The sequence below is a fragment of the Aspergillus fumigatus genome, chromosome 3 (assembly GCF_000002655.1).
Source record: "Aspergillus fumigatus Af293 chromosome 3, whole genome shotgun sequence".
Classification (NCBI taxonomy): Eukaryota; Fungi; Ascomycota; class Eurotiomycetes; order Eurotiales; family Aspergillaceae; genus Aspergillus; species Aspergillus fumigatus.
Genome location: NC_007196.1, coordinates 3087308 through 3113508, shown reverse-complemented (window position 1 = coordinate 3113508; position 26201 = coordinate 3087308). Strand labels below are relative to the sequence as shown.

Below are 26201 nucleotides of genomic sequence, written 5' to 3'. Positions count from 1 at the left end.
TGGGATCCATGCAGGTAGATACGTAGTATTGGATTAGTATCCAGCCAGTTAACTGTACTGTGGTGCTGCCAGCACATCACAGCAGTCAGTTCTCCCAAGCTTTTGACCTTGTTCACCGATATAACATCCTTTCATGAGCGCTACTCCCATTCCTTTTCGCTACAAAGTTTGGCTAAATCTCCTTGGCTCACCGAGACAGAGACGTACTTGGTACATGGTTCCTAAGGTACGGAGTACAGTAGCTAGGAGAGCTCTCGTCCGCTCAACGGGTCATAGCACCGAAACCAGTACGGAGGACTCTCCAGAGCTAGACAGTAATCCAATAGTACTATGTCGTACCATTCTAATAATAGCTATGAGTACTCCCTAAACAACCTTTCCTTATAGAACCTCATCTCCTCGATACTCTCCAAGATATCCTCCCTGGCCAGATGCACCTCCTTCTTGGGCGGCACCTCCCTTAACAATGTCTCACCCCCCCACCGCCTCGCCGCCTCCTTGAACGCACTCACATCGAGAATCCGATAATGCAGCCACTCCAGCACAGCCTTATACGGTTCCTTCGCGAGGAACATCTTGTCAGCGTGCACGCTGTTCCCCGCCAGCAGCGCCGTGCGAGGATGAGGCACGTATCGTTGGATGTAGGCGAGCAAGGATTCGGCGGCGGTAGTGGAATTGGTCGTGGATGCGAGGACTGCGGCAGTGAGCCCCGTGCGACCGTGGGTGTCGACGCACCACGGCGACATGGAGTCGAGGACGGAGCGGTCGTGGTGGATGATGGTTTCGAAGCCTTCTGGGTCGAGGAGGTTGAGGTTGGCGTCGGTTATGTAACAGCAGATCTGGAGGATGGTGTCTGTCTCGGGGTTGAGACCAGTCATCTATGATGTCAGTCAGTACTCCCTAGGAGTTAAATCTTCGGAGATGCTGTTTAGATGTCTGACCTCGCAGTCTATCCAAACCAGCGGGTCTGTAGAGCGTTCGAGCGGCATCCTGTAATTGCTAGCGGTGCTCCTGCTTCGAATAGCGATCTGATGATTCGGATTTAAAAAAAGATGGTTCGACTGCCAGACGCGGAGTGGAAGAAGTTTCCACATTGTAGCTGGAGCTCGACACCACATTATTTCATGGATAAAATGGATACAACTAACACAAAAATGCAGTGTCAAAGTCCAGTGTTATATTGTCCTGCGTGTTCATAATTCTATAGCAAACCCCCATCAATGGTCAAGTTAGTTTGCGCCCGATAATTGTCTGTCAATAAATGTTTGAAGAAAACCAGCCATCCCGGGAATGACGCTGTGGTATTTCGCCTCCCATCTGCTCCTGTCATGTCGGCATCAAGCAGAAAAATCACCTAAATAAATTTCCCAGCTTCGACTGAGCAATAAATATACCTCCACTAGAAAAAAAGTAGTGCAAGAACAAATCCAAAATAGTGCAAGCCATGCGCTCAATTTACGCCAGTCCGTCACGGTCATGAAAAAGATGCCAGTGTCACTGACCACAATGTGTCCCTAAGCTATAGATTCCAAGGATCGAATCCCAATCACCCTACAACTCTTCATCCTCATCTGGTTGCTGGAGTGCTGATTGCGGCAGTCCTGGTGGTTGAACTGTCGGCCCCTGTGGCTTCAGGTTTCCCCCAAACGTATTCGCAGTCGTACCAGTCTGCGTTTGCTCGCCAGCGCTGCCCAGAGCTCCGCTGATCTCCTGGGAAAGCCCAGACTCCATCCGGCGACGCAGAGAACTTTCATCCGCCTCTGATACGCTGGCTCGTTGCTTCTTCAGCGGACTACCTACAAATGCTCCATCGAGTGTATCCACCGCACCCTTTACGGCCTCCGAGCCTGCATTGCTGCTTGCCGGTGCATTAGGGGGCGTCGTCGATATGCTTGAAGTGGCTGGCGTCCCTCCAGAGTTCGGGGGGCTCCCAGCATCGGCCCTGCTACTAGCACCAGCCAAGCTTGCAGACGAATGTTGACGTTTAAGCTGCACCCGTTAGCACAAAGTATTCCCGAGTAGACTGGCGCGACTTACTTTGATTTTACGGACACCCTCCGCAAGTTCTCCTTGACGCTTTATATCTTCCGCAGTTAAATCATGGCTGTCTTCTTTGGCTTCCTCTTCATCTGCTTTGCCGAGGATGGAATCGTCGTCATCATCCTCACTTTCCATGTCGTCGTCTTCCACGCTCTTGTTCTTCTTCTTCTTCTTCTTGTCCTTGTTCTCCGATTTGTCCCGGAAGTTGAGAAATCCGACTGTACCGCCCGGTTTGAGGGGGCCGATACTGGAGAAGTCGGTTTGCAACGATCGTCGCTTCGCGGAAACAGGAGTCTCTTGAGACTTGGGATCTTTTAGAATTCCCATCTTCTGTAGTTGTCCTGATAGACTGTTAGTCACCCTTTGCGAGAAATCATGGCAACCCTCGGGACATACTCTCTCCTCGGTACATGAAAGTAAAAATCGCATACGGCTTGTCAGAAGGATCAATGCCTGTAACCGTTTGCGTGCTGATTGTCTTAGGATCCAGCGTCTTGGGCTTTGCAAAGCTTGTCGTGTGATCAATGTCCGCGTCGTTGCCCTGTCCGCTCTGATTATCCTCATCGTCGTCATGGGCATCAAATTGCGGCGAGTACTCTCCGCGTTTGATCTCTCCGGAGGCCAGTACCCGAAACAACGCAACCTTGATCTGTCCAGCCGACTCGGGGATCGGATCGTCATCGGAATCGGAATACGACATATCATCGTCGGAGACGTTCTCCAGAGGCGACTTCTCGTTATTGCCGTACCGCATGATCCCCTTGGGCCCTTTGGCCGACTTGGAGTCCGTGTCCATCTCACCGATTCCCTCGGTGGATTCACGCTTCAGCCGGCGTCTCTCCATCTTCTGCCGTCTTCGCTCAATCCGGGCAGCGACATCCTTGCCTTCCAGATCCAGCCCGTTCAACCATCTCTCCAATCCGACCTCACGGAACAAAAACTCCCGCTCGGCAAGCCCACCTCCTTCGGACTCGGGCACGCTAACCCACCGCGAGTTGACCCAGGTCTCCTCCCCTCTCCGGAGTAATGTAGCGACCTCTTCCTTTTGCCGGCCATCAAAGTAGATATATGCTGCGACCGTTTCATTCGGCGAGTTGGTCAAGGGTTGGTATGGCGCGACGGCACTGGTGTACTGCCCGCGTTCGCTTGTCTGCCCGGGGAGGCCCCCCACCACCTTAGGCTTCGGTGAGGGGTTGTCCGGTGTCGGTTTCGGCGCCGAGTACGGGACATCCTGGCCGGGATTCAGCAGCGTGATGGAAATGGCAAAGGTTGACTGTTCAGATTTCCCGCTGGCGGAGTCTGGTAACTTGGGCGGCGGCACGGGGATGTAGCAAGCGATACGTGATGCCCGAGACTGGCGTTGAATGGAGTACTCAGGAATGGGGCCGTCCGGAGTGTGTATACTCACGGCCAGACCCTTGAAGCATGGCATGACGGGAGGGAGGTGCGCGGGGATGAGGGCAGAAGGAGGGAACCTCGTTACAGAGATCCGAGAACCAGGACCAAGCCGGCGAAGATCGGAGTCTCAATGAGAATGAGTAGAGGAGGGAAGATAGCGAAAAAAAAAAAAAAACCAATAAGAAAAACGAGGTTGGGAAGATCGTGCGTCTGTGAGCGATAGCTTGGGATGTGGGCTGTGGAGGCGGTCAGGATAGTACGAAGCGTGTTTAGTTGGGCTCCCAACACCGATCGCCCTGGAATGATCGAATCCTTATAAAGAAACAATAATCGTGACTCGACTGGAATCTCCAGTTGACAGGGGATAGATCGTCTAGTCAGTCGAGGTGAAATGCTTGATCAAAAATCAAAAGGTACCGACCCCTTGGAGTAAGCTAGGTCGCTAAGGATCTACCGTGCTGCTGTCAGGGCTTGGTCTGTTTGCGGAGAAACGGCAGGAAGTGGCAGTGGAATGACGTTCAAACATACCAAACCTGAGTTCCATAGGAAGTATCGGTACCTGTCAGGCGGTGGATGTGATACCGTCCAAATGATCACTGTACCAGCCACAAGAACATGTGATAGTTTGAGGAATAAAAAGTGACCTCGACAGGTGATGAACAGTGAACGAGGTTGGCGATGCGATTCCGTAGTGGAGACACCCGATGACGATTGTCCACTCGCTTTCCGTGGAACAGGTTCAAGTACCTGTCTATACCCACGACTCCACGAGAACCTCCAAGAGGCAAAAGGACTGCAGCAAGAATATGAGACTACCTTCAGGCGACAGGATGTTCATATACTGGACTTGGTTATAACTAGTTACATGGTCATACTGTCATTGCTCGGAACGCTTAAAGCGGTCATCAGTCATCAGCGGCCTATGCTTTGCTGCTGCGGTAGGTAAACCAGTTATTCCAAGAAATTGGGCCATATATCCATATGTCCAGATGGAGGTAATCAGTTGTTGATCGTTATCCACGAATCAGTCGCTGAGTCCAGAATCATATGTACGACTTGCAAGTAAGACAGGTCACTGCATGACTAGCATATCATACCAACCTCTACCACAAGCAAGCAATTTCAAAAAGCTACCGTTGAAACACGACTGCATCATGTATCGCAACCCATCCTGTTGCTGATACGCGGTAGAGTTGTTTGGACTGCGGAGGGTTCCTCCCAATACTTAGAACCACCAGTTCTCGACCATCCAGACGAAACAAAAATCCCTAAGTCGCAGTCAGTAGTTTGCTTCAAACTATGAGCACTTGGATGGCGTACTCTCCTATGTTGACTCGGGGGTTGAATTGGAAACCACATCTGCGGATTCTCCAGCTCGGTCAATACCACCAGCTGAGGAAGGCGAAGGTACTTCAGATGAGCAAAGCCAGCCAGCTCGGCGTGGATCAGTTCGTGGAACTTTTGTTCCAGGTTCATTAGAATCCTCGCTGGGACGAAATGACGGATAACTGGAGTCAAAATCGCCCAAAGATCTGAGTATCCGAGTTCACGGGCAATTTCGACGGCCGTCAGATCCTGATAACGGAACTCGCCTTTGGTTTTCTTGGTCGGCAGGGTTCCTAGTCTCCTTGTCAACAGGTTTAGGATACTTTGTATAGAAACGAAATCATACTGAAAGCCCCTAATCGGATGAATTTCTCTACTACTTTCTTCGGCGCATTCATATACGCTGCCTGATGCAAAGGAGCCCATAGGCTCAGTCGGTGCGGATCGTCTTCTGATCCTGTCCAGAATTCAGCAGCTATCGCTCAATTCAGACCGTAGAGTCTCATACTTAGAGGTAGAGCATTGCACCATGACTCGCCAAAGCGGCGTCTGCCCGTGTCCAGTGAAGACAACAACTGATGCCAGTCTCCCCAATATGCTGCGTCGGACAGCCGAGCTCTCTCTCTGAGATACACCGGGTCCAATCCTGTCCTGACGACGTTTCCAAGCCACAGAGCTGGCTTCATTGAGTTAGATGGAGCTTGAATTGGTATCACACTTTGCCTTTGATCGTTGAGCAATCCAGTGTGAGAGCCATGTCCGTTTTTCCCTTGCTCGGAGGAGTGTTTCATGACCAACCCATTACCGTCCTGGCCCAAATGAGCCGCGCCAAAAGCTTCAGTGATTTGTGCCCATTCTTCAGCACGGCCCTTCATGGTAATGATCTCTTTCTCAGTTACCACACTGGACTGACTGTCGCGCCCACGTCAGTTTCATACACTAGGCATTCCATGAGGACTCCTACGCTGCAATGAAAGTAAGGACAAGGTTGAGGTCCTTCTCGCGGCCCTCGAGCTTCCCGACTAACGCGGTGACATCGGCCTTGTAGAACACCCAGCTGAACTTCATCCAGAGTTCAGAGTGCTTTGAGGCATCCGCGACCTTGTGAACAAACCCCAGGATCTCGTTCGCTGTCTGGCGGTACGCACTATCATTGAACGATAGCGATATGGATTTTTCGACTGGGTTGGACAACCGGCTGGTGAGAGATCTGAACAGCTCGAGATACAATCGTACCCTTTCGCAGCGGCTCAGGAGTTCGATGAGGGCTTCTTTGGCCCCTTTCATCGTCTCGATAACGTCCTTAACAGTAGTCACAACTTTCAAGAAGATGCCTGCTACATCTGCTGCGAGCTGGGTAGCTGCTATGGGATCCATCCTGGAATATCACGTAACTGAATTGTTTTATGGCAATTTGGTCAAGGAACAGTGAGTGTTCGTGGTGGGTCCTTGAGGAGGTCAGCTTGTACGCTCCCAGAGGTGGGGAGGAGCGTTAGCCTTGTTGAGTGTGGGCTGAGCTGAGATTGCCCGTCTCACGGTCTGGTCGTTTAACCAACAAAGTGTCAATGGGCTTTCTACGATTTGTATTTGAAAGCCAAAGGTCGGCTTGGTTCATCTACCACCTTTACAGATATGAGGCGGTTGTATAGGGGATAGTGCAGTCATCGCTTCAGTGAGCTGACTATGCGATAGGTACAAATATATTTGCTTATTCCTCCGTAGCAATGATGTTTTGTCAGTGAGATCGATTATTCCTGTGCCCAACTCACTTTTGGTTAGTCAGACATTCCGACGGTGGGCAATTTATAGCCCTCGCCGTCTCGCCTCTTCCATGGCTACGTTGGCCAGGTCAGGGAAATCCCGATTCAAATTACTGAAGAGCCTTTCGGCCTTTCGCCGTCTGATCTGTTCAATTTGGATTTCATATGCACTGATCTTCTCAAGCAGTTTAGCATGCGACTCCACCAAAGAGAGCTCGAGAAGATCACCCGCATATCGACGAAGAGCCTCCAATCTCTTTTCCAAAACGGGAATGCTCTCTTCACTTGTGGATGTGAATGTCGATGACGGTGAACAGTTTTCTTCCCTTGGAGATTGGTCACGCCGGTTCGGTATCTCAGGATGTGCGGCTGGTTGGTACTGTGTGGTATGATTGCGAGAGTTTCCTTCAGCCGCCGCACTCTCCACCCGGCTCTCGACCAGGTCACAAATTCGAAGCTGTCCTTTAGGCCAAGAATTTCCATAAGAATGCACTTTGGCGAGATGGATATTCGGTTGAGCAGTACCTCTGCTCCGTAATTCGTTTGGTTCTGATCTCACGATGCCAAGCGGTTCAGTGTCTCCCGTACGAGAAATCCTGCTGCGAGCCAGCGCTCCTTGCTCGAAGCCTTCGCTGCTGTTTGATCTAGGACGTTTCCTGGCTTGCGGAGAGGTCATCTGCGAAGGCGTTACTTGTGCACCTGCGCTGGCTCTCTTTCCTCTCTTCTGATCGAAGACATTGTCCACAAAGCCCATGATCCGGCCTCGGGGGTCGGCAGGCTTGATGCGGGCTCTGACGGGTTTTTCTTTACTCTGATGTGGCTGAGGAAAGTGGCAACATCTGCAGTTACAGAGTTGAGAACACTTGGGACACACCCATGGACTCTCTCTTCGGAGCAAAGGAATGATATCAATATCAAAATGTCTGTATAGGCCACGGAAGCAGAAGAACGCAGAGCACTGGGAGCATGTGATGCCTTTCCACACTGCATGGTTGTCTCGGCACAGATGGCAAAGCCGTTCCTGGCAACAGTTAATTGTTCAGTTCAAATCTGTTAAAACGGGGTCGTACTTACCATAGACTGTCGTCGAGCATCTGCCGCAGCTCTAGCCAAAAGACCCAGTGATTTCTGCCTATGAATGACAGGTCAGCTTTGTGGGGGCTTTGCAGCACGCTGAGAAGCTCTCAACCGAGATCAGAGGTACGATTTTTAAAGCCAAGATACTTACTCTGCTATTCTGGGATTTGAAGAGGATAGAAAGTCAGCGTTCTTTCGGGTTGCATCGATCAGCGCTTGGCAGTCTTCTCTGGGAATCAGTTCCGCCCAGGTATAGTCCGTGATGTGTTTACAACTTCGTCCAGAGACAAAGCAAGGCAAGCACAAATCGAAGTCCCCGCACTGCTCACAATGCAAATGCCGATTCCAGATAGTTAGTCCACAATAATTACATTCCACCACGGCACCTTGAGTGTCCACAAGCTTAACGGGTACATTTGGTCCTGCATCATCATCGTCGACCAGCCGCTCGAAGATTTCCAAAAGGAGCTTCAGCTCCTTTGCGCTAAGGCCAGCAGGATCTCTAAGTGCATGGAGCGGAATCAACGGGACTCGGCCGGTGTCTGTGTGACATTGCCTTTGATACGCGGGCTGGATGTAATCAAAGAAGGATGCCATGGAAGACGTATGCATGACATTCCAAACAACCCTGGTAACCATAGGGCCAATGTTCCAAACTTGGTGTGAAGTTGCTGATGGATAGACAATGAGATCGCCAGGTTCTTGAAAGGTAACGTAGATGGGAAAGTTGGCTGATCGTAGCTGCGCGATCGAGACATTGGTCCAGTCGGTATGCGGTGACTTTCCCAATTCCTCCATGTAAACGTCGTATTCTGTTTGCGATTGTCTGTCAGTACCGAAGCAGATTGACCCTGACCGACGGTCTTGAACAGTTAGTTTGTCCTTCTGAATGGCGCATTAACCGTCTTCTGAGTCATTTACCTTTGGATTCAATCATGAGGTTGAGAGCAACTGACCCGCTAAAGCATCTATGAAATCCTGAACTGTAAAAACACACTCGTTGCGTCAGCCACGTCTCCTATACAGCATTCATGAGGACCACGTACAAAGACCCCTGGGTTCCGGCATAGGCCATTAAGACCTCTGGTGCAATTTCTCGGGGCAAGACTCGGAACAGGTCCAAAGAGCCCAGGTGCTGCAAAGATGATGGTAAGATGGCTTTCAAGGCTTTAACCCACTCCCCTGGGCACTGAAGATCTTTTGCATATAAACTGAATAGGCTATTAGTTAGAATATTTTGGTGAATCGAGAAGCTGGTCGACCGACATACAATTCTCGGATATTGTTACTTTGCGTATGGTCCGTCTGAAACTGGAAGAGATCCGCAAGCTTCATACGCACATCTCGTCCCGTCTGACAGTTCCTCACAGGTATTGCTACAAGCAATGAGTCCAGGTAAGCAACTATTTCGGAAAGTATACTGTTTGGTTGTTGACATACATCCCGAGGAAGACAGGTCTACCAGGCTTTTGCTGCTCAAAATGCGCTTGTCCCATTTATCGAGCTTGTCGAAGCCATGAATAATAAATGGCTTTTCCTCTTGCAACTTGCATTCCAACCAGTCAATGGCTTCTTCATGACTTAGGTCACAGATGTCATGAACCGAGAACTCGGGAAAGGGGACAAATGGTTTTCCGGAGCGCAGGAGATCTTCCACGGAAGGGGGGTAGGGTTGGCTAGAGTCCATTTTAAGACGATTATAAGCTGTACATTTCGCCCTATAGTTAACAGTAGACTGGTAATAACATCATATATGAAGGTTGAGCTCGTTCAGAGTTGAGACATCTATCTTGCATCTCGGAAATCTGAATGGATGTCTAATGGCTGCACGTGGTATGGAGCACGGGAAGATCTAGCCTGATCGGGTAATCAGTTATGGAGACCTAAGATCCTCGAGACCATGACAGAACAGCCACGACCTATATGTGTGTAGGACTTTCAACTGCAGGTTTTAGGCGAGGCTCAGACATTTGCAGCACTTTGTAATTTATGGATATTGCACTTATCTTGACAAGTTGACAGCTCCTACTTGTTCTACGCTATAACTCATCTGGCCCAAAGCGCCAGGATGTGCGAGGAGGGTCGCTCTAATAGCGTCAAGGAGCCCCATATTGCCGTCGCCTTTGAGAAAAAGATTGTGTGCCTGTATTGCGCGGCATGGGAGGGTGATTTAGAAAAGCATCCGCCTCGAACATTTTCTTCACAAATCTCCGTCTGTTAGTAGATGTAAAGACTAAAGAATGAAGAATGCCTGATCCACAGCGCGAGTGATATCGGAATGCTGCGTAAGCCGGTCATCAATCATATCTCAAGGGAGAGGAACAATTAGAGGGTAATTGAGCCGCCATGAAGCATAAAACATGCCTACAGAGTATCATCTTTCTCGATTCCCCTTTTCCGAAAGTTTCACATCTCAGCCAAGCCACAGCTCTACTGTAACGCCATTGAAGACCTCCAGTAGGTAGTGCTACGCTTTTGTGAGAATCTTTGTCATTAAACCGAGGGAAAGGGCATATAGAGAAAATGATAGAATCAAGAATATATTGTTTCGAGAGGAGCTTGCGTCAGTATCACTGGATATCAGTAAGGGCAGCATGCAACCAAAAAACATAATAGGCCTGACGTCTAGGTAGTAGTCACCGCTGCGTTTAATGACCGTCAAGGCATACACTGTAACCAACGCGAGTGTAGATTATTGCAAATTTCCTTGAAGTCGAATGGCGAATAGCCTGTTTTAGAGGGATCTACTGGACTTCAAGAATCGAGACTGGAGAGCTCCAAGGATAGATTTTACGATTGAACAAAGCTATGATCATCATTGTCGAGTTCGGCAACCTCAACTTGGAAGTAAACCCCGACATACTACTTCCCAAGAGAGTTATTAGGAATAGATATCCACCATTGAGCTTGCTTGGCCTCTGAAGCCGCGGTTCATTCAATGGCTCAGAAAATACTACACCTAAGTAGTATGTAAGACTTTCCTATGCGTCATACAATTCGTATTAGTAGGATCACCATGCGGCCTTACCCTGGTAAGTATTGCAGGCATCTGCCTCAGAGTAGTTTGATCTTCCTTTGACTAGCCTCGAGTTCAGTTGTGCGACTTTAGCCATGGTCTGACCCGGCTGTTCAACGTGACTCGGTGAGATGTCGGGATATGTCGTGTTCGGGTTCATCTCAAAGTTTTCGGCTGAGATTGTGTAGCATTGAAACCCCAATGCTGCCTAGGGAACGAAGTCTCGGTTTCTGTACCACATTCCGGCCGGGACTGTGGGCATGGTTATTGGGCATTTAACCGAAGCTCTGAAAAGCAATTTCAAAGTCGGTCAACTTGGCAATCCATACAGACAGGAAACCTACGGCTTAAGCCTCACTTTCTGGATTATTGTCTCATACGTTTCCCGCCACTGTGGGAACAGATATGTCCTGAATTCACTAATCAGGGTCGTTGGAATCTCTCATCGGCTGCAAACAGCAGACCAAAGGAACTAACCGGAAATCTCCAGATTGTGAAGTGTGGCCAAAGGAAACAAAAGATGGAAAATAGCGAGAAAGTTTAATAAAAGATTGGCGATCACCAGCCACCAGACCAGGCCAGGCAAAAGCAAACGGGGGAAATTCCCCACATGGCGTTATTCAAATCCATCGGCTAGCCAGACCCATCCAAGTCGGAGGGCCAAAAGCGCTGTAACCTCATGGAATGGTACGCTCAAGCCTCTCTGATAATCATAATTATCATTCTTATTCAGAGTGCTCTGTCGCATTTTTGATGAGCTGTTTAAGGTCAAAGCTCAATCTCAGCAGGATTTGCAGACAGCGTGTAAATTTGATGGAAAACTCAGAACATGCCCAGATCTCGAATTCTCGATTCCTCCAAGGTGGCTTCTTGGCCATGAATCATGAGATTGTGAATTCACAATCACTTTATTGCGCGGCGGTGATGTCCGTCTGAGTCAGTAGTTGTCCTCAGGTGGGGTTCATAATATAATGTCTCTTTAAGCCTATCCACATTCCAGAGGGGGAAGGTCAGCAAGGAGGCAGATGACCATGTGCTCGTTGGAATGTGCGGGTGCTAGATAGAGAAACTAAACCCAAAGCATAATCTGGCTAACTGCCCAGATTTTCTCCGGGTTCCTGATCTGGAGTTCGTCTCTCGGGTTACACTGTCCCAGACTCTGAGCCAACTTTTCGTTGTACGGGGAAAAGATCAAACTTCTGTACAGCAGGGTAGAGCCAGGGATTGCATCTACTAAGAAGTAACATGACCACGCGGACAGAGATCCAGGGATCATAATCTTCACAGTGTCCGCAAGAGGAGGGTTGCAATTTGTGTCTGAACAAAGCCTCAGGCTGACCCCACCAGCGCCCACCACAATTTTCTTATTTGCTTAAGCTCTCGGGCTGGGCATTGGGGGCGTTTGGGCGGTGACTCCGTGACTTCCCCAAAGTCACATCGGCCGCCAAGATAAACCCATTAGACCAACGCACTTGACTGTTCTTGGCTTAGCTTAACCTACTAGCCATGGACGGGACTGGGAATTGGCCAAGAGTAGCGAATAACGCTTGGTCAAACGTCCAGGATCTTGTCCAGCCCTAGCAATTCTGGGCAAGGATAATCCCTCGAGTCGCAAGAGTGGCGTTTTTGCTTTCTCGAGATTGGCTCGTGCATTTAGTGTTGAGTAATTCGAGACAGCGGGCAATCATCTCAGCGACATCTCCAGCCTGAAGGGAGTAATGGTATGACACGGGATCCCGTATGGGGTGGAAGCGGGTGTGAGAACGAGAACAAGACTCAATTTGACGAAGACCGGCAGTTAGGAATGTCTTGGTGTTTCAGCTCTCTGACGTCTATTGATCATAGCATGGATAATCGCTGAATCTCCGGATAGCTGTGGTGGAATATACGTAGTAGACACCAGCACATGGCCACTCAACTTAAACTCACAGCGGCCTTGCACTCCGCACTATCCTGATGAGTAAACCTCCGGATTGAATTATGCCTTAACCCCAGTCCTCGGACCCGTGGAGGGCTCCACCTTGGCACACTCAATTCGCGTGGTTGACGGAACGAATTAGGAGCATTCCTTGGGCACGTCTTACGACTTCATCGCCAGACTTTATGGCCGTCATGAAAACAGATGGAATAATTTAGACTTTACCCAGAAGTTTTCTGCTTTCGGACACTCGCTTGGTGTCTCTGGTCCCTTCTCGTACATCTTATCCTTGATCGTCCACGCCAAGGGAACAACCGGTGTCGCTCAGGCCTTGAAGCTCAGGCTTCTTCCTGTGAACAGATGATGTCCTGGTAGTGTTAGTCTGTTAGTGCAAAGCATTGATACTACTGTGTTAGAGTCTCAAGCGAAGGAGTTAGTCGCGGCAATGGCTTGTCTACGAGCAGCCACTGACTCTTGGCCGCAGAATACCTCTAGAGTTGTGTACGATCTTCGGCCCTTGAGGACCAATAGGAGAAGTGGGTACTTTCTGTATATCTGACAGGAGACAGATGCATGCAGTCGTGAATTGCCCAGGCGTAAAGTGAATCTGGTAATGATGCCATTGGATAGGCGCTTGAAAACATTCAGTCAGTGATCTTCCTGGTGGATACTCAGCCTCCTTCTTTGAACTGTCTGTGAATATCGTAATATTCTCTCTGAATTTTTTATCTTTTTTCTTTTTTATTTTCCAAATTTCTTTTTCTTTTAAAAAATTTCCCTCCACTATTTCTTTCGTCCCTCCCCGCACCTTCCTTCCTCTTCTCCGCATCCCCTGAGCTACAGGTTCAACTCTTCCAATTCGAATTAAGAAAGAAGACTCGCACAATAAATCACAAGCAACAACAAGCTCCTCGTCATAGTCTCAGTTTGCCATGGCAGACGGAGGCCCAAAGCAGGAGGTTGCTCATGTCGCAACCGCTGATGCGCCTGTGGAGCAGCGGTAGGTTTTCCTTGACCCCATGCTTCCATACAGCCCAGCTTGCGGCTCCTGACTGACATCAAATTTCGTGACGACAGCATCAGTGATGATAACGCGATGCTCGAAACTGGCCATCACGAGCACATCAATCTGAACAAGAATCTCTCTGCTAAGTAAGTGTCGAGTCTCGGCGCCTCGAGTCGACCCCACGAACTGCTGTTGCCTCATGGGTTGTCTCCTCTGCCACTGATCATTGACCAATTTCTTGTTTCTTGTGTAGGATCAAAAATCCCCTGGCCGACTTGACTCCTTCTCAGGTTATCCGCGATGTCGAGGAGTTTGCGAACGAGCATGACCTGATCGACATTCTCCCGGAGCTGAAGAAGGGGGCTCTCGTTGCGCGTGATCCTGAACATTTCGAGACAGTCCCAGATATGACTGAAGCGGAGATCACCGCGATTCGTGATGAAACCGAGCACAAATGGCGCCAGCCTTTTGCTCTGTACTTCACCATCATTCTTTGCTCCATCGGCGCCGCTGTCCAGTAAGTCAAATCGCTGCGACCTCTGTATGAACAGCCACTAACGCGCACTTCTCTCTCAGAGGATGGGACCAGACTGGTAGTAACGGTACGGATAAGGTCTTCATTCGGCCGGTTGATTGGTTGCTAATGCTGCCTTTCCTGTTTTGCAGGTGCCAATCTTTCCTTCCCTGTCGCTCTCGGTATTCCTGACACCGCCGAACTTCTGGATGGAAGTCCCAACCCTGACGCTGAGAAGAATCAGTGGTTGGTTGGTATCGTAAATGCGTCAGTAATCCCAGTCCTTCAGTTGCATCAAGACCTGGCTAACATCCATGTCTAGAGGCCCGTACATTGCCAGTGCCGCCATTGGGTGTTGGCTATCCGACCCCTGCAACGCTTTCCTCGGCCGTCGTGGTGCAATCTTCATCTCTGCGATCTTCTGCGTACTTACCCCTATTGGCAGCGCTGTAGCTCAGACTTGGCCCCAGCTCTTTGTCACTCGTCTTCTCCTCGGCCTCGGCATGGGCCTGAAGGCTTCCACTGTTCCGATTTTCTGTGCAGAGAACACTCCTGCTTCCGTTCGCGGAGGCCTGGTTATGTGCTGGCAACTGTGGACCGCCTTTGGGATTTTCCTCGGTTTCTCTGCGAATCTGGCTGTCAAGGACACTGGTGATATTGCCTGGCGGTTGCAGTTTGGCTCTGCTTTCATTCCTGCCATCCCACTGCTTGTTGGCGTGTATTTCTGCCCCGAGTCCCCTCGTTGGTATATCAAGAAAGGTAATATGAAGGGTGCTTTCAAATCTCTCTGCCGACTGCGCAACTCCCGCCTGCAAGCTGCCCGCGACCTGTACTACATCTATGCGCAGATCAAGGTGGAGCAAGAGATCGCTGGAGAGGGCAACTATCTTACCCGTTTCGTCGAATTGTTCACCATCCCACGAGTCCGCCGCGCCACCCTCGCTTCGTTTGTCGTCATGATTGCTCAGCAGATGTGCGGAATAAACATTGTCGCGTTCTATTCCTCGACGGTTTTCGCTCAAGCGGGTGCCAGCAATACCGAAGCCCTTTTTGCCTCTTGGGGCTTCGGTCTGGTCAACTTCCTTTTCGCTTTCCCCGCAGTGTTCACCATCGACACTTTTGGACGTCGCACCCTTCTTCTTTTCACTTTCCCTCAGATGGCTTGGACTCTGCTCGCAGCTGCCTTCTGCTTTTATATTCCGGAGGAATCCAAAGCTCATCTGGCATGTATCGCACTCTTCGTGTTCCTGTTTGCGGCATTCTACTCTCCGGGCGAAGGACCCGTTCCATTCACTTATTCTGCAGAGGTTTTCCCTCTCTCCCATCGTGGTAAGTGTGCATTTTGCATTTTGCATCTTCTGTGGGACTCGTCAGCTAATTACTGTCACAGAGGTTGGAATGTCTTGGGCGGTCGCTACTTGCCTTGGCTGGGCTGCAGTTTTGTCCATCACGTTCCCACGCATGCTAGCTGTGATGACCCCCACTGGCGCCTTTTGTTTCTATGCGTAAGTGCATGTCCTATCTCAAGTCTTTGCTTCTCAGATGTCTGGGCATAACTAACCAATGTGCAGCGGGCTCAATGTCACAGCTCTGGTCATGATTTTTCTCTGGGTGCCTGAGACGAAGCAGCGCACCCTGGAGGAACTTGATTATATCTTTGCGGTCCCCACCACAAAGCACATGCATTACCAGTGCTTCAAGGTCCTCCCTTGGTGGATCCAGCGTTACATCTTCCGTCGTGATGTTAAGCTTGAGCCTTTGTACAAGCTAGATCTGACCGCTCACGACGAGAAGGTAGCGAGCAGAGAGGGCGGTGGACAGGTCATCTCACCCAACACTGAGATGTAAATGCCATTAGCATCCTGTTCCCGCAGTGCGGTTGTAACCACTAATTTTGGGGAGGGAAACTGTGCCACATGGGCTTTCATGAAGATATGACTCGAGCTTATGCCGATTGACAACATTTGATCTCGTTGTTTTTAAGTGCAGCTTAGAGAGAAGTCTCAAGTAGTTTGAATTCAAGGACTGATTAGTTCCAAGTTTAGTCGAAATATATCACGGCAGCTCAGACTTAGAAGAACAATCTTCTCGTACCTTGTTGTAACATGCTGAACTGTGGTACAGTGTAAGGATTATCCACCTACGCCCGTGGCAAATTTTTGAGAGCCTCGATTTTCAAGTGTCTGGCACCAGCCAGTCTGCAAAAAAGCGAGGTTACTCAGACATGCCTTGCTTGACAAGTTGGACATAGGTGGACAATCCTGCACACTGTACCACAGTGCTCTGAACGGACACTGATAGGGCTCGCAGTCAAAAAGGTGGGTTAGGCGGTGAGTGAGAGTTCCGAGAGAGTGAGAGTTGGTGTTGGCGTCTCGGAAAATCACTCTCGGAAATTTGTGTGGGGGGAACTCGCTAGGCTGCACCGCCTTGTTGATGCCTGGATTCCGTGGCGGGCTGTTAAATTTGTGAATGTCCAGACAGCTTTTAGAGATTCGGGGCCGGAACCGGCCATTGCTCCTGGAGGTAAGATCGGATGAGTGAATTTAGATTTCTATTTGGTTTGACCTGTCGACTATACGTGGAATTTTCGTGGAGGTTATTACTTCTATGGGTGAGATTGCCGAGAGGTATTTAGTAATGTATGTACAAAACTTTTTAAACATGGGACATTTCGAAGTAGGTGGACCACGTTGATTCAGACTGCAGGCTGGACTACATCTGGCCGGTTCTATAGCTGCGCCAGATCTTGAACCCGAGCTGCTCGTACCATCCCTCAAGACTGACCCAATCCACAAAGACTCCTTCGACTCCACGTTGCTTCATGTCCTCGATCGCGTGGCAGAGGAGAGCAAGTCCGACTCCTGCCTTACGATATTCTTCATCGACTCCAACGCAGCCGATCAGCCCGGTCTTGGGGCCACAGAGGGGTGGGAAGGCCCAGTTCTGCTGTAGGACTGGCGACGACGGTGACAGCATCAGCGTCCAACCTACTTGTTTCCCATGCGAGTCGAACGCAGTCATGATGCTGGAGGGGTGCTCTTTGGGATCAAGCTTGTGGTACATGTCGACCCAGGCCTGGGTGGGTCAGTATCGAGTCGGTAGAATCGGAGACGGGAAACGGATACTTACCGGATTGTAGGAGAAGTTCCTCTTTTGGCCGGCTAGACACTCTTCATACTGCTGGGGCTGAAGAGGGGCGAAAGTGAAGCCGCGCTCTTTAGCACGCGCGACGTACTTTTCTGGGGGCTGGAAATCTTTAATATCCTGGTACAGGTCGACTGATCTTGGAATCAGAGGGTTGAGATGGAAACCGCGGTGAACGAAGAACCCTTGTACTTCTTGCCCGAGATCTGTCGGAATGTCAGGCCAGAACCGTGGGAATGAGCTTCCAAGGGATAGAGAACATGGTTTGTAATTCTTCATAAGCCACGTCCGCGCTTCTGCGATCAAGGCTGTGCCCACACCCTGGCGTTGGTAGCTGGGGTGGACTGCGAGGACAGCCAGCTGACAGCACGTCGTGCCTCGGTTAGTTGTCATATACATGACGCAGAAGCCGATGATCTTTGATTCTAGTCGAGCAACGAAGTGATGTCCGTTGGCCTGAGTCAAAAACCTGTGAAGACTGTCCGCTGGCAGTGGATATGTCGGCAGGGCAGTATTCCAGACTTCCGCCAGTTCAGCCAGATCACTTGCGGCTTCAAACGGCGACACATGGACAGAACTGAGCGCGACATTCTTTGATCCAACCGGTAGGGCACCCTTTGGGATTATGGCACCGAAAAGAATATTTGCCGCGGCCGTGAAAGCCTCAATAGTCGGCTCGTAGGTAGTTATATACGTCTTGATGCTGTCATCGTCCAAAAAGTCGTAAGGACTGCAAGCGGCTATGGTAACCAGCTTTCGAGTGTGCTGAGCGAGCTTCAGGCCCATCTCTCTCTGAAAGGGCGACTCTCGTGCATTGAAGGTGACGAGAACAACAGCATCAGCCGCTTCGACAAGCTTGTATTGCTCAGTCGATAGTTCTGCAGAGCCATAGTGAAGCTCAACAGTTGCTTGATTGTGAGCTTTCAGCGCCTCGCCAAACACCGTAGCATCGTAAGCGCCTTTCATTCTTAAACCCTCCCCGTCAACTGCACCTCCTGCAGGGGTTCTTTCCCCTGGGAACAGCAGTACAAGGTGTCCCGACTTTGATAGAGGCAAGACGTCAGGATCACTGCGGACAAGGGTGACTGAAAGCGAATAGGCGTTGCTTGCCAGTGTGGCAGCTTTCCTGTTCAACGTAACCAGATCATCGAGACTCCGCGTTAGGAGCGCTGTATCCCAGCTTAGAAACTTGCTCTTCAACTTGACCACGCGGCGGTATGCTTCCTCTAGACGTGAAGCTGATAGCTGACCAGACTGTACAGCCTCGCAGACTTTCTGGATTGAGGCTACTTGGACAGCATACGTATGGCATATCATGATACTGTCACTACCAGCTTCCAAGGAGAGAACTGCTCCCTGTTCAGTACCGTACGTGGCTCGAATCCCGTCCATCTCGAGGCAGTCTGTAATAATCATCCCTTCAAACTGCATCTCATTGCGGAGAATGCTCAAGACATCAGCGGAGAGCGTGGCAGGCAGTTTGCCGTCACCGATGGCAGGTAAGGAGATATGCGCCGTCATCACTGCCTCAACGCCCTCTGCCACAGCTCGACGGAAGGGGATCAGCTCGCATCTCTCCAGTTGCTCTCTCGTCTTTTCTATCACTGGAAGACCGTAATGGGAGTCCACCGCAGTATCTCCGTGTCCAGGGAAATGCTTGACACTGGGGATGATCTTTTGTTCTCGAAGTCCTTGCGCAGCAGCGCTTGCAAACCGACCAACAAATTCTGGGTCGTCTCCGGGGCTCCGGGGGCCTATGACTGGATTCAAGGGCTCTGAATTGATATCGCAGACTGGGGCGTAATTCATGTTGATCCCGAAGAACCTCAGCGTCTCACCAGTGACCTGGCCAACCTGATACGCCAATTCTGGCGAATGGGTGGCTCCCAGGGCCATTGGTCCCGGTAGCTGAGCAGCAATAGGTGGTGATATCCGGGTGACCAGTCCATTCTCTTGGTCAATTCCTATAAAGAGAGGATATTCGTGTCCTGCCAGTCTAGCTTCCTCTTGCAGAGCCAGAGTGAGAGACTGGTACCGGGATCAGTGGTCCATTCCTCGTTTGGGTCGGGTTATTGGGGTGGCTGCTGTAGTACATACCTGGAGCTGCATTGCATTCTGAATATTCCGTTTGAACAGGACAATGCCACCTATCCCGTACTCGTGGATTAAAGTCTTGATCTCTGGACTCGGCACAACTCCATGAAAGCCGACCGCAAAAAGCTAACAAGCATCGCCAGGTCAGTCTAGGGGTTGATTATTTAAATGGCAATATAATGACCTTACCTGGCCAGCTTTTTTCCGTAGATCTTCTTGCAGCATCTTTTCAGGTCTTTGCGACTGCAAATGGGTGAAGCTTTATCTCGGTTACTTGGGTTGAAATCCTCTCGGTCAAGCTCCTAGTGTTGGACATACACCATTCTATACAGAAGAAACAAAACCAGTGAGAAAAACTACTTTATAGCAGCTTCTCTATGCATTCGAATGGAGCATGAAGGCTAATTGCTGGAGATGACGGTGGAGAAGGGTGCGGCGAACACCTGACGCGTTTCAGACAAACTGCCCTGATACTCGAATCGGTTCTTCTCTCCTCGTGTTGACACTATGACTTACCGCGGAGTGTCTGTTGGAAGTCCTCGTTAGCGTCGTGAAGCATTCAAAATGGTCCTAGTAACCAATATAACGGGGCCGAAGACCAAAAGACGATGCAAGATTGCCTCGAGGAATGCAACAGTAGATGCGGGGTAGCATTGGCCATCAACCACCGCTGGCGTTGACCCATTATCCCATCACGGTGATGATCTGTCGATAATTCAACTTAGTCGGCGAAATCCCGGCTTATAAGGTCAGTTCGCCTCCTTTCTGATGTTAGAGAGCAGCTCTAACATCGATCAATGCAGCTGGAAGTCGTTACGCCATTGTCGTCATGTCTCCGAATAGTCCACCGTTCGATCAACCAAGTGTATTGATCGATAACACTGATCACGACGATGGCAGGCGACGTGATGACAGAAGCAATACAAAAGCTACAATGACTGCCCAAGAAGTACAGTCAACTCGTGACGACTTCGAACGGCTGTTCGGGGTTGATGAACATTCTTACGAACAACCAACAACCACGCGAAGAGAACTATGGTCTTATTATCTTTACTACAACGGTATTACCTCTAATTCTTTCTGATAGAAGTTACTGACAAGACATCTCGTGCTCTGCTCAGGTGACAATGGTGTCGGCCCGGGTTCTTATAGTCAAGCACTGTGAGGAAGGACGTCCTGCAACCACATTAGACTCCAGCTAATACATCTACGTTGAAGCTTTCAATCAGCCTTGAACGGGGCAGGCTGGCAACCAGGAACTAATCCGCGCCAACCATGCAAAGATTCATCGCCCTGTGTTGTCTCGTGGGCTGGAGGCACGCGGTCCGTCTCCTCCGTGGTCTTGATTGCTAATGGCTTGTGTTTTACCTTCATGACGGTGATATTTGTTTGGCTCGGCAGTGCGGCCGACTACGGATCGTTTGGTCGTTGGCTTCTGCTGGCACTGACAGTAGTATGCTGGGCTCTTCAGTATGGCATGATGGCGATCAGGCACCCTAGTCAATGGCCAGCGGCTATGGCGATGTATGTAGTGGCATACATCGCCTACGGAGCTACTCTGGTTTTCTATGCAGCTGTGTTTCCCAGGCTTGCTCGATACATGCCGCACGTCCGCAAAGCTCGTGAGGAGGATCTGAAGGAGGGCAAAATCACTCGGCAGGAGTATGATGCAATTGAATCCTTGGAGAGAAACCACATTAGGTATGGTTCCATTGCCGATTCAGAGAGCGATGCTTATGAGCGGAATAGCAATATATCGACTGCCCACAGCAATATTGGTTATTTGTTCACTCTCGCACTGAACTTGAGTGTTTTGCTTCCCCTACAGAACAATACCTATTCAAACAATCTCGCCCTCTGTTTGACAAACTCATGTAAGTAATCTTGTGAACTAATGCATACTACAAATTGACGGCTGCTAGACTGGGTGGTTTTAGGAGTATGGTGGTTCATCTTCCAGCAGAAACGGCCAGGCCCTCAGGTCCCAAAGGGTTCGAACTATGCAACGATTGGCTTCAAGCAAATCTGGCTTGCGCTCAGAGAGGTCCGGTCTTTGCCACAGACATTCCTCTATTTTATCGCTTACTTTCTGCTTGCCGATGGGCTAAACACGACCGGTGAGTGCAGCCAGCCTTGCACCTACAGGACAGGCCAGATGAAACGAAGCTGATGCAATCTCTTCAGGAACCTTGGTTTCCATCATCCAGAACGACCACGTATCCTTCTCTTTTCTCCAGTTAACTTATCTGGGCATCACACAGGCTGTATGCTCAATCACCTCGACTTTCGGATTCTGGTATATCCAAAAGTACTTCAAATTTCGAACCAAGACCATGTTCCTAGTCACAAACCTCTTCAGCGCCCTAATCCCACTCTGGGGAATGGTCGGGCTTTGGACACAGCGAATCGGGTACCATAACCGAGTAGGTGTCCCATCTTCCATCGTCTCGGCTTCCACACTCACAATCATCCGCAGTGGGAATTCTACTTCTACAATGTCGTTTTCGGCCTGTTCCAAGCCCCCTACTACGCTGTACGTAGCACCACATCTCCCAGCCCGTTCGAAACGAGACTAACCTGTCCCACCCCCCGGGAAATGCACACGTAGTACGCGCAAACAATGATAAGCGAGCTCATGCCCCAGGGCTACGATAACATGTTCTTCGCGCTCTTTGGCATCACAAATCGAGCTGTAAGCGACAAGCAATGTTCCCCCCCCCCCCAATGCAGGCTGCCTACATACATCCCTGCCCCCCTATCTCCTACCGATAGGATAAGTAGAACAGAGTGGAGTACTGATTCAGTCTAGTCCTCCATCATCGGTCCCAATGTGATCCAGGCCATTATCAACAATACGCAGAATAACTGGATGGGGTTCCCGTTCTTATTTACCATTTGTGCTGCGGCGATGATTACAATTGCCTTTGTGGATGTGGAAAAAGGGCGCGCTGATGCGAGGCGGTTCGCGGAGGCGCGAAAGCTTGCGCGGGTGGCTGCCGAAACGGCCCTGAGCAGAGATAAAGGCTCAAAGGGCTCGGGTGGTACTGCGACGGGTGTAGAGGGAGCTGGTTCATCACAGGAGGGATGATCTGCTCTAGACGGTTGGATCGAGGGGAGGTCACTTCATACAGCTGTATCAAAGGAAATCCTAATGGGGCGCTGAGCAATTAGATACCCTCGAGACGAAATATATATAATAACCCAGTATAAAGCCAACACATTCTATACTAACTCCCGATACTCCAGTGGAGCACTCTATATTCCTGTCTATTTATACTACAGTATTGTATTGACAAATGCTTATTTCATGCTTCTGCCCGAGCCTGCTGCCGCTCAATTACTCTCCGGGAGTACTTCAAATCAGCAGCTTCCCGCCACCGCGGGCCATAGATAACTGTCAACCACACCAAAACACCAGCGAATACCAGAAACAGGGCAGATATGGTATTGAACCACCCGACACCAAGCGACTGAGTAGCGGGTAAGACAACGCCGGTACCAATTGCCGCAAACACGTATCGAAAGACGTAACTGCTGGCGACGACTTCCGCGCTGCGGCCATGCGGTTGCATCACATCGAGACAGTAGGATTGAAGACTAGGGAAACAGAACATTTGCGCCACGCCCTGCAGGAACATTGCTACCACAGGCACCGCGATGCCACCAACTTCTCGATCGAGTGTCCAGCCGTAAACCAGGAGACAGCCTGGTGTAACGATGCAGATGTATGGGAGGCAGGACCGGAGTCGGTCCTCCGACACGCGCTGCCCATTGCGTTTTTTAATGTATTTTTTCACAGTGTAATCGGCCCAGCGGCCGCCCACGAAGGTCCCGGCCAGGTATCCGCAGCCTGGTGCAAGGTAGAAGAGCCCAGCTCGGATTGGGCTGGACAAATGAAAGCGGGGGTTGAGAACGTATCGAATTGGCGTCAACAGAGAGTATTGGTTCCAGACTAGAGCGCCGGCTGCTAGGCCGGTAATGAAGATATTCGGATGGGAGAAGGGGAGAAGGAGAGCACGTAAGGGTGAGATGCGCTGCCACAGCATTTTGATCCTCTTCGGATGACTGTGGCCCGCAAGCTCGGCCTTTGATTTGTACGGAATGGTCTCTGGGAGGAAAATGATGATTAACAGGACGGCGAAACCGGTCAGTGCGGTCAACAGCCAGAAGATGACTCTCCAGTGCCTGAATGTGACCACAATACCCTGGGTTTGACGAAGCGTGTTAGCGACTAGATAGACTCCGCGTTCTGATCATCAGGTACAAGCTCACCCCTAGGAATGGACCCAGAGCAGGTCCCGTCATACTTCCAGACAGAAACCATGCCAATGCAGTGGCTCTGGCCCGCGGCTCGTAGATGTCCCCAATTGCAGAGCTTCCCACTACGAGGAATGACGTGCCTTGTAGAGCAGTGAGAACTCGGAATATAAAGTATGCGGCGAGGTTGGGAGATAAGGCAGTGGCAGTCGTGGAAAGCCAAAATAGCAGCCCGCTTACGATAAATATCTGTAGGGAGCTGCAGTCAGACAGTGAACTGACAGCACTGCAAAGGTTGCTTCGGGCGCACTTACAGGACGACGACCCCATACCTGGCTGAGAGGACCCCAAAACAAGCAAGAGACGGCCATAGACGCAAGATACAGCGCATTACTGGCATTGATCATATCTCCTGTCGTCTCAAATGTCGTTGCAAGTTCCGGAACAGCGGTTAGGATAGCAGTTGAAGAAATGGGTGTAAGGAAAGCACAATATGTCAAAATAGTCACGATGGCTATCTTCCGAGACGGGGAGAACCGCAGGTATTGCTCTGCATCTTCCTCCTCATACTCATCGGTCTCCGTTGAACTGTCATGGCTCATAAGGTGACTTTGTACTTGAACAAGGGTCTTAGGTGAGCTAGGAAACGAGCTATAAGACGATTTCGCCCCTTGAGGGCCCTCTACGGGCAGCTGGGTTGTAGAAGAGTTCAGGGAGTAACTGTCAGACATGGTTGTGTCTTCTGATCTGAACCAAAGTACCCCGAGCATTGTGCACGGCAATTGAGAAATTTGAACAGTGTAGTCTTGCAAGTACTGGAACAAAAGCGTTCGATCGTCTGGTCACAAACAACCTGACTCCGATATATTGACGAGATTTCCTCTGGGCATTTCAAGTGAGACAATCAAATGTCCGGGAGACCCAAAGGGTGGTTGGGTCCTTGAGTACATGAAGGACGCGCAACCCGTAGGAAAAAATATGGAAAGGGAGACCTCGCCACGGCAAACAAAGGTACAGGCGACAGCTGTCGAGCATCTTGACGCAATGTGCAGTCCATGACCTTAGGGGTACTGTTCAGACGGCTGCTACCGAGACCATTGAGCATTACGCGTCGCGATGCAATGCCTTCAATTTTCAGCCCGGCTATCATCACGTTGGTGAAGCACGCAATGGCTAGTACCCTTAGGGGTGTGAGATTCAGAAGCTCTCAGTAGCTCGATTTGGAAGCACTACACAGTCTTTCTCAAATATGTTATAATATTCGACCCACGCAGAGATGACTGAGGTAAACAGAAATTCAATGGTCCTCTCACATGGTGGATACGTTGATGGGCCGCTATATGCTTCGGGAGAGGGCCCGGATACCTATAGCTTGGCCAGGAGTGGAAACATGATCGACGACGCAGGACAATGGGGCTGATGCCTGGCCAACACCAGCACTGGTAAGTCACATAAGGCCGATCCTCAAGGAAAGCGTGACACGCATCATCTCATAGAGAGCTTGCATAGTGTTACACCATACTTTCAATTGAGAAGAGATGCACCAAGCCCCGGTTGGAGCCTGTGTGGCGTACAGATACGCCTGTCGGCGATCATCTCGTGGCCAAAAAAACCGCAATAGACGGAAACGTACATTCATTCCATCAGGAGGAGAAGCAGGGGAATTTTGAATGACGTGTTTTTCGACAATAACCCATGGAGCAGATTGACAATAATGAGTTTATGAGATATCTCCTTTGCATAAGAGGGAGGTGTTCAGCATTCTGAGCATCCGTTACCTAATCAACCTTGGCGATCACCCTTGGTGGATCAACCAAGGGATAAGCGACTCAGGAAGGCCATTCCAGAAATCGATCGACCTGAGAGTCCTGACTCCTGAAACAGGGACCTTCCGGTTTCTAATATGCTCATCTGCGATTGGTTCTCTACTTGATGATAGATCTTCGGACCCGTAGCAGGCAGCGTAGCAAGCTTGAGCTGAGAAGCAAGGGTAAATAGGGAGTAAGGCAGCAAGCATCTCACTGCTCCATAATGATGAGGCTTTCCGCTTCCGTTGTTCCTCGGTATAAACTTTTAGGCATTCCTGGGCAGTGAAGCTCATCAGAGAAAGTTACGTGGTCCGAAATCTGATGGTGATAGTTTTGCTGTAAGACTTTCAGCAGACCATTCATCGACTCGAATCTGTAAACAGACTGGACATTATGAGTCTCGGTAACAGTATCAACTGTTTCTAGGCTGTGGGAAGGCCTTTTGTCATTGTGACTGAATCTGCTTTCCGGGCAGTCCATATTATGCTGAATCACTGCCCTATATCGAAGCAGCAACAGGTCGCCAAGTCGATCAGATAAGATGGCTTGTTAACTTGTGTTAAGCCACCAACAGCCACTGATGTCTGTTGTCTGTCAGTGTACTCCGTAGAGCGGTACGCTTCCCCCCCGAGAAAGGGGCGTAGATTCGGTGATGCGTTCGTCAAGGTCGACACAGTGGCGGAAGGACCAGCTGCAAGTATCATTGGTCGATCTTTGCATCTTGAGATGCTGAGAATGGAGAAGAGAATGATGATGAGGATGTTGTCATTGGTGATGTCGCATGCGGGGCAAGACTTCGACCGCTGAAGTTACGGAAATGGCCATGACGTCGCAGCCGACTCC

General features: G+C 50.1%; 7 protein-coding genes across 7 annotated transcripts; 2 read left to right on the top strand and 5 right to left on the bottom strand.

The window, feature by feature from the left end:
* Positions 1–353: 353 nt before the first annotated feature.
* AFUA_3G11820 (oligoribonuclease) lies at positions 354–1218 on the bottom strand (the record flags this gene model as incomplete). Its single annotated transcript, XM_749346.1, has 3 exons — positions 354–878; positions 942–1099; positions 1149–1218. 3 exons carry the CDS (start codon positions 1216–1218, stop codon positions 354–356), a joined length of 753 nt encoding a protein of 250 aa, XP_754439.1.
* Positions 1219–1551: 333 nt separating this feature from the next.
* Positions 1552–3472, bottom strand: AFUA_3G11810 (uncharacterized protein; the record flags this gene model as incomplete). The annotated part of the gene is made up of 3 exons (XM_749347.1): positions 1552–1989; positions 2038–2381; positions 2437–3472. The coding sequence occupies 3 exons, from the start codon at positions 3470–3472 to the stop codon at positions 1552–1554; spliced, it is 1818 nt and encodes a 605-aa protein (XP_754440.1).
* Positions 3473–4568: 1096 nt separating this feature from the next.
* On the bottom strand, positions 4569–6141 carry AFUA_3G11800 (uncharacterized protein; the record flags this gene model as incomplete). Its single annotated transcript, XM_749348.2, has 5 exons — positions 4569–4706; positions 4759–5057; positions 5111–5221; positions 5273–5676; positions 5729–6141. 5 exons carry the CDS (start codon positions 6139–6141, stop codon positions 4569–4571), a joined length of 1365 nt encoding a protein of 454 aa, XP_754441.2.
* A 6951-nt stretch (positions 6142–13092) lies between these two features.
* AFUA_3G11790 (sugar porter family MFS transporter) lies at positions 13093–16147 on the top strand. The gene is made up of 8 exons (XM_077804434.1): positions 13093–13535; positions 13613–13687; positions 13795–14058; positions 14118–14143; positions 14208–14322; positions 14378–15384; positions 15446–15560; positions 15627–16147. Exons 1-8 carry the CDS (start codon positions 13468–13470, stop codon positions 15901–15903), a joined length of 1947 nt encoding a protein of 648 aa, XP_077660585.1. The 5' UTR covers positions 13093–13467; the 3' UTR covers positions 15904–16147.
* Positions 16148–16640: 493 nt separating this feature from the next.
* AFUA_3G11780 (uncharacterized protein) lies at positions 16641–19518 on the bottom strand (the record flags this gene model as incomplete). The annotated part of the gene is made up of 4 exons (XM_077804433.1): positions 16641–17130; positions 17185–19227; positions 19297–19419; positions 19483–19518. 4 exons carry the CDS (start codon positions 19516–19518, stop codon positions 16768–16770), a joined length of 2565 nt encoding a protein of 854 aa, XP_077660584.1. The 3' UTR covers positions 16641–16767.
* A 578-nt stretch (positions 19519–20096) lies between these two features.
* Positions 20097–22510, top strand: AFUA_3G11770 (uncharacterized protein). The gene is made up of 8 exons (XM_077804432.1): positions 20097–20354; positions 20415–20454; positions 20512–20994; positions 21043–21167; positions 21216–21410; positions 21478–21716; positions 21770–21985; positions 22103–22510. The coding sequence occupies exons 1-7, from the start codon at positions 20123–20125 to the stop codon at positions 21899–21901; spliced, it is 1446 nt and encodes a 481-aa protein (XP_077660583.1). The 5' UTR covers positions 20097–20122; the 3' UTR covers positions 21902–21985; positions 22103–22510.
* Position 22511: 1 nt separating this feature from the next.
* AFUA_3G11760 (putative MFS transporter) lies at positions 22512–26189 on the bottom strand. Its single transcript, XM_749352.2, has 3 exons — positions 23865–26189; positions 23566–23799; positions 22512–23498 (listed from the first exon to the last, which is right to left on the bottom strand). Exons 1-3 carry the CDS (start codon positions 24318–24320, stop codon positions 22599–22601), a joined length of 1590 nt encoding a protein of 529 aa, XP_754445.1. The 5' UTR covers positions 24321–26189; the 3' UTR covers positions 22512–22598.
* Between the last annotated feature and the right edge of the window lie 12 nt (positions 26190–26201).

Bases quoted from the DNA above. Each gene is read 5' to 3' on its own strand.
- AFUA_3G11790 (XM_077804434.1), top strand. From the start codon at position 13,468: ATGGCAGACGGAGGCCCAAAGCAGGAGGTTGCTCATGTCGCAACCGCT. The intron at 13,688-13,794 runs GTAAGTGTCGAG...TTTCTTGTGTAG, and splicing joins AACAAGAATCTCTCTGCTAA to GATCAAAAATCCCCTGGCCG. The intron at 14,144-14,207 runs GTACGGATAAGG...CCTGTTTTGCAG, and splicing joins GGACCAGACTGGTAGTAACG to GTGCCAATCTTTCCTTCCCT.
- AFUA_3G11770 (XM_077804432.1), top strand. From the start codon at position 20,123: ATGTCTCCGAATAGTCCACCGTTCGATCAACCAAGTGTATTGATCGAT. The intron at 21,411-21,477 runs GTGAGTGCAGCC...CAATCTCTTCAG, and splicing joins CGATGGGCTAAACACGACCG to GAACCTTGGTTTCCATCATC. The intron at 21,717-21,769 runs GTAGGTGTCCCA...AATCATCCGCAG, and splicing joins GAATCGGGTACCATAACCGA to TGGGAATTCTACTTCTACAA.
- AFUA_3G11760 (XM_749352.2), bottom strand. From the start codon at position 24,320: ATGCTCGGGGTACTTTGGTTCAGATCAGAAGACACAACCATGTCTGAC. The intron at 23,800-23,864 runs GTAAGTGCGCCC...AGCTCCCTACAG, and splicing joins AGGTATGGGGTCGTCGTCCT to ATATTTATCGTAAGCGGGCT. The intron at 23,499-23,565 runs GTGAGCTTGTAC...CGTCAAACCCAG, and splicing joins CTCTGGGTCCATTCCTAGGG to GGTATTGTGGTCACATTCAG.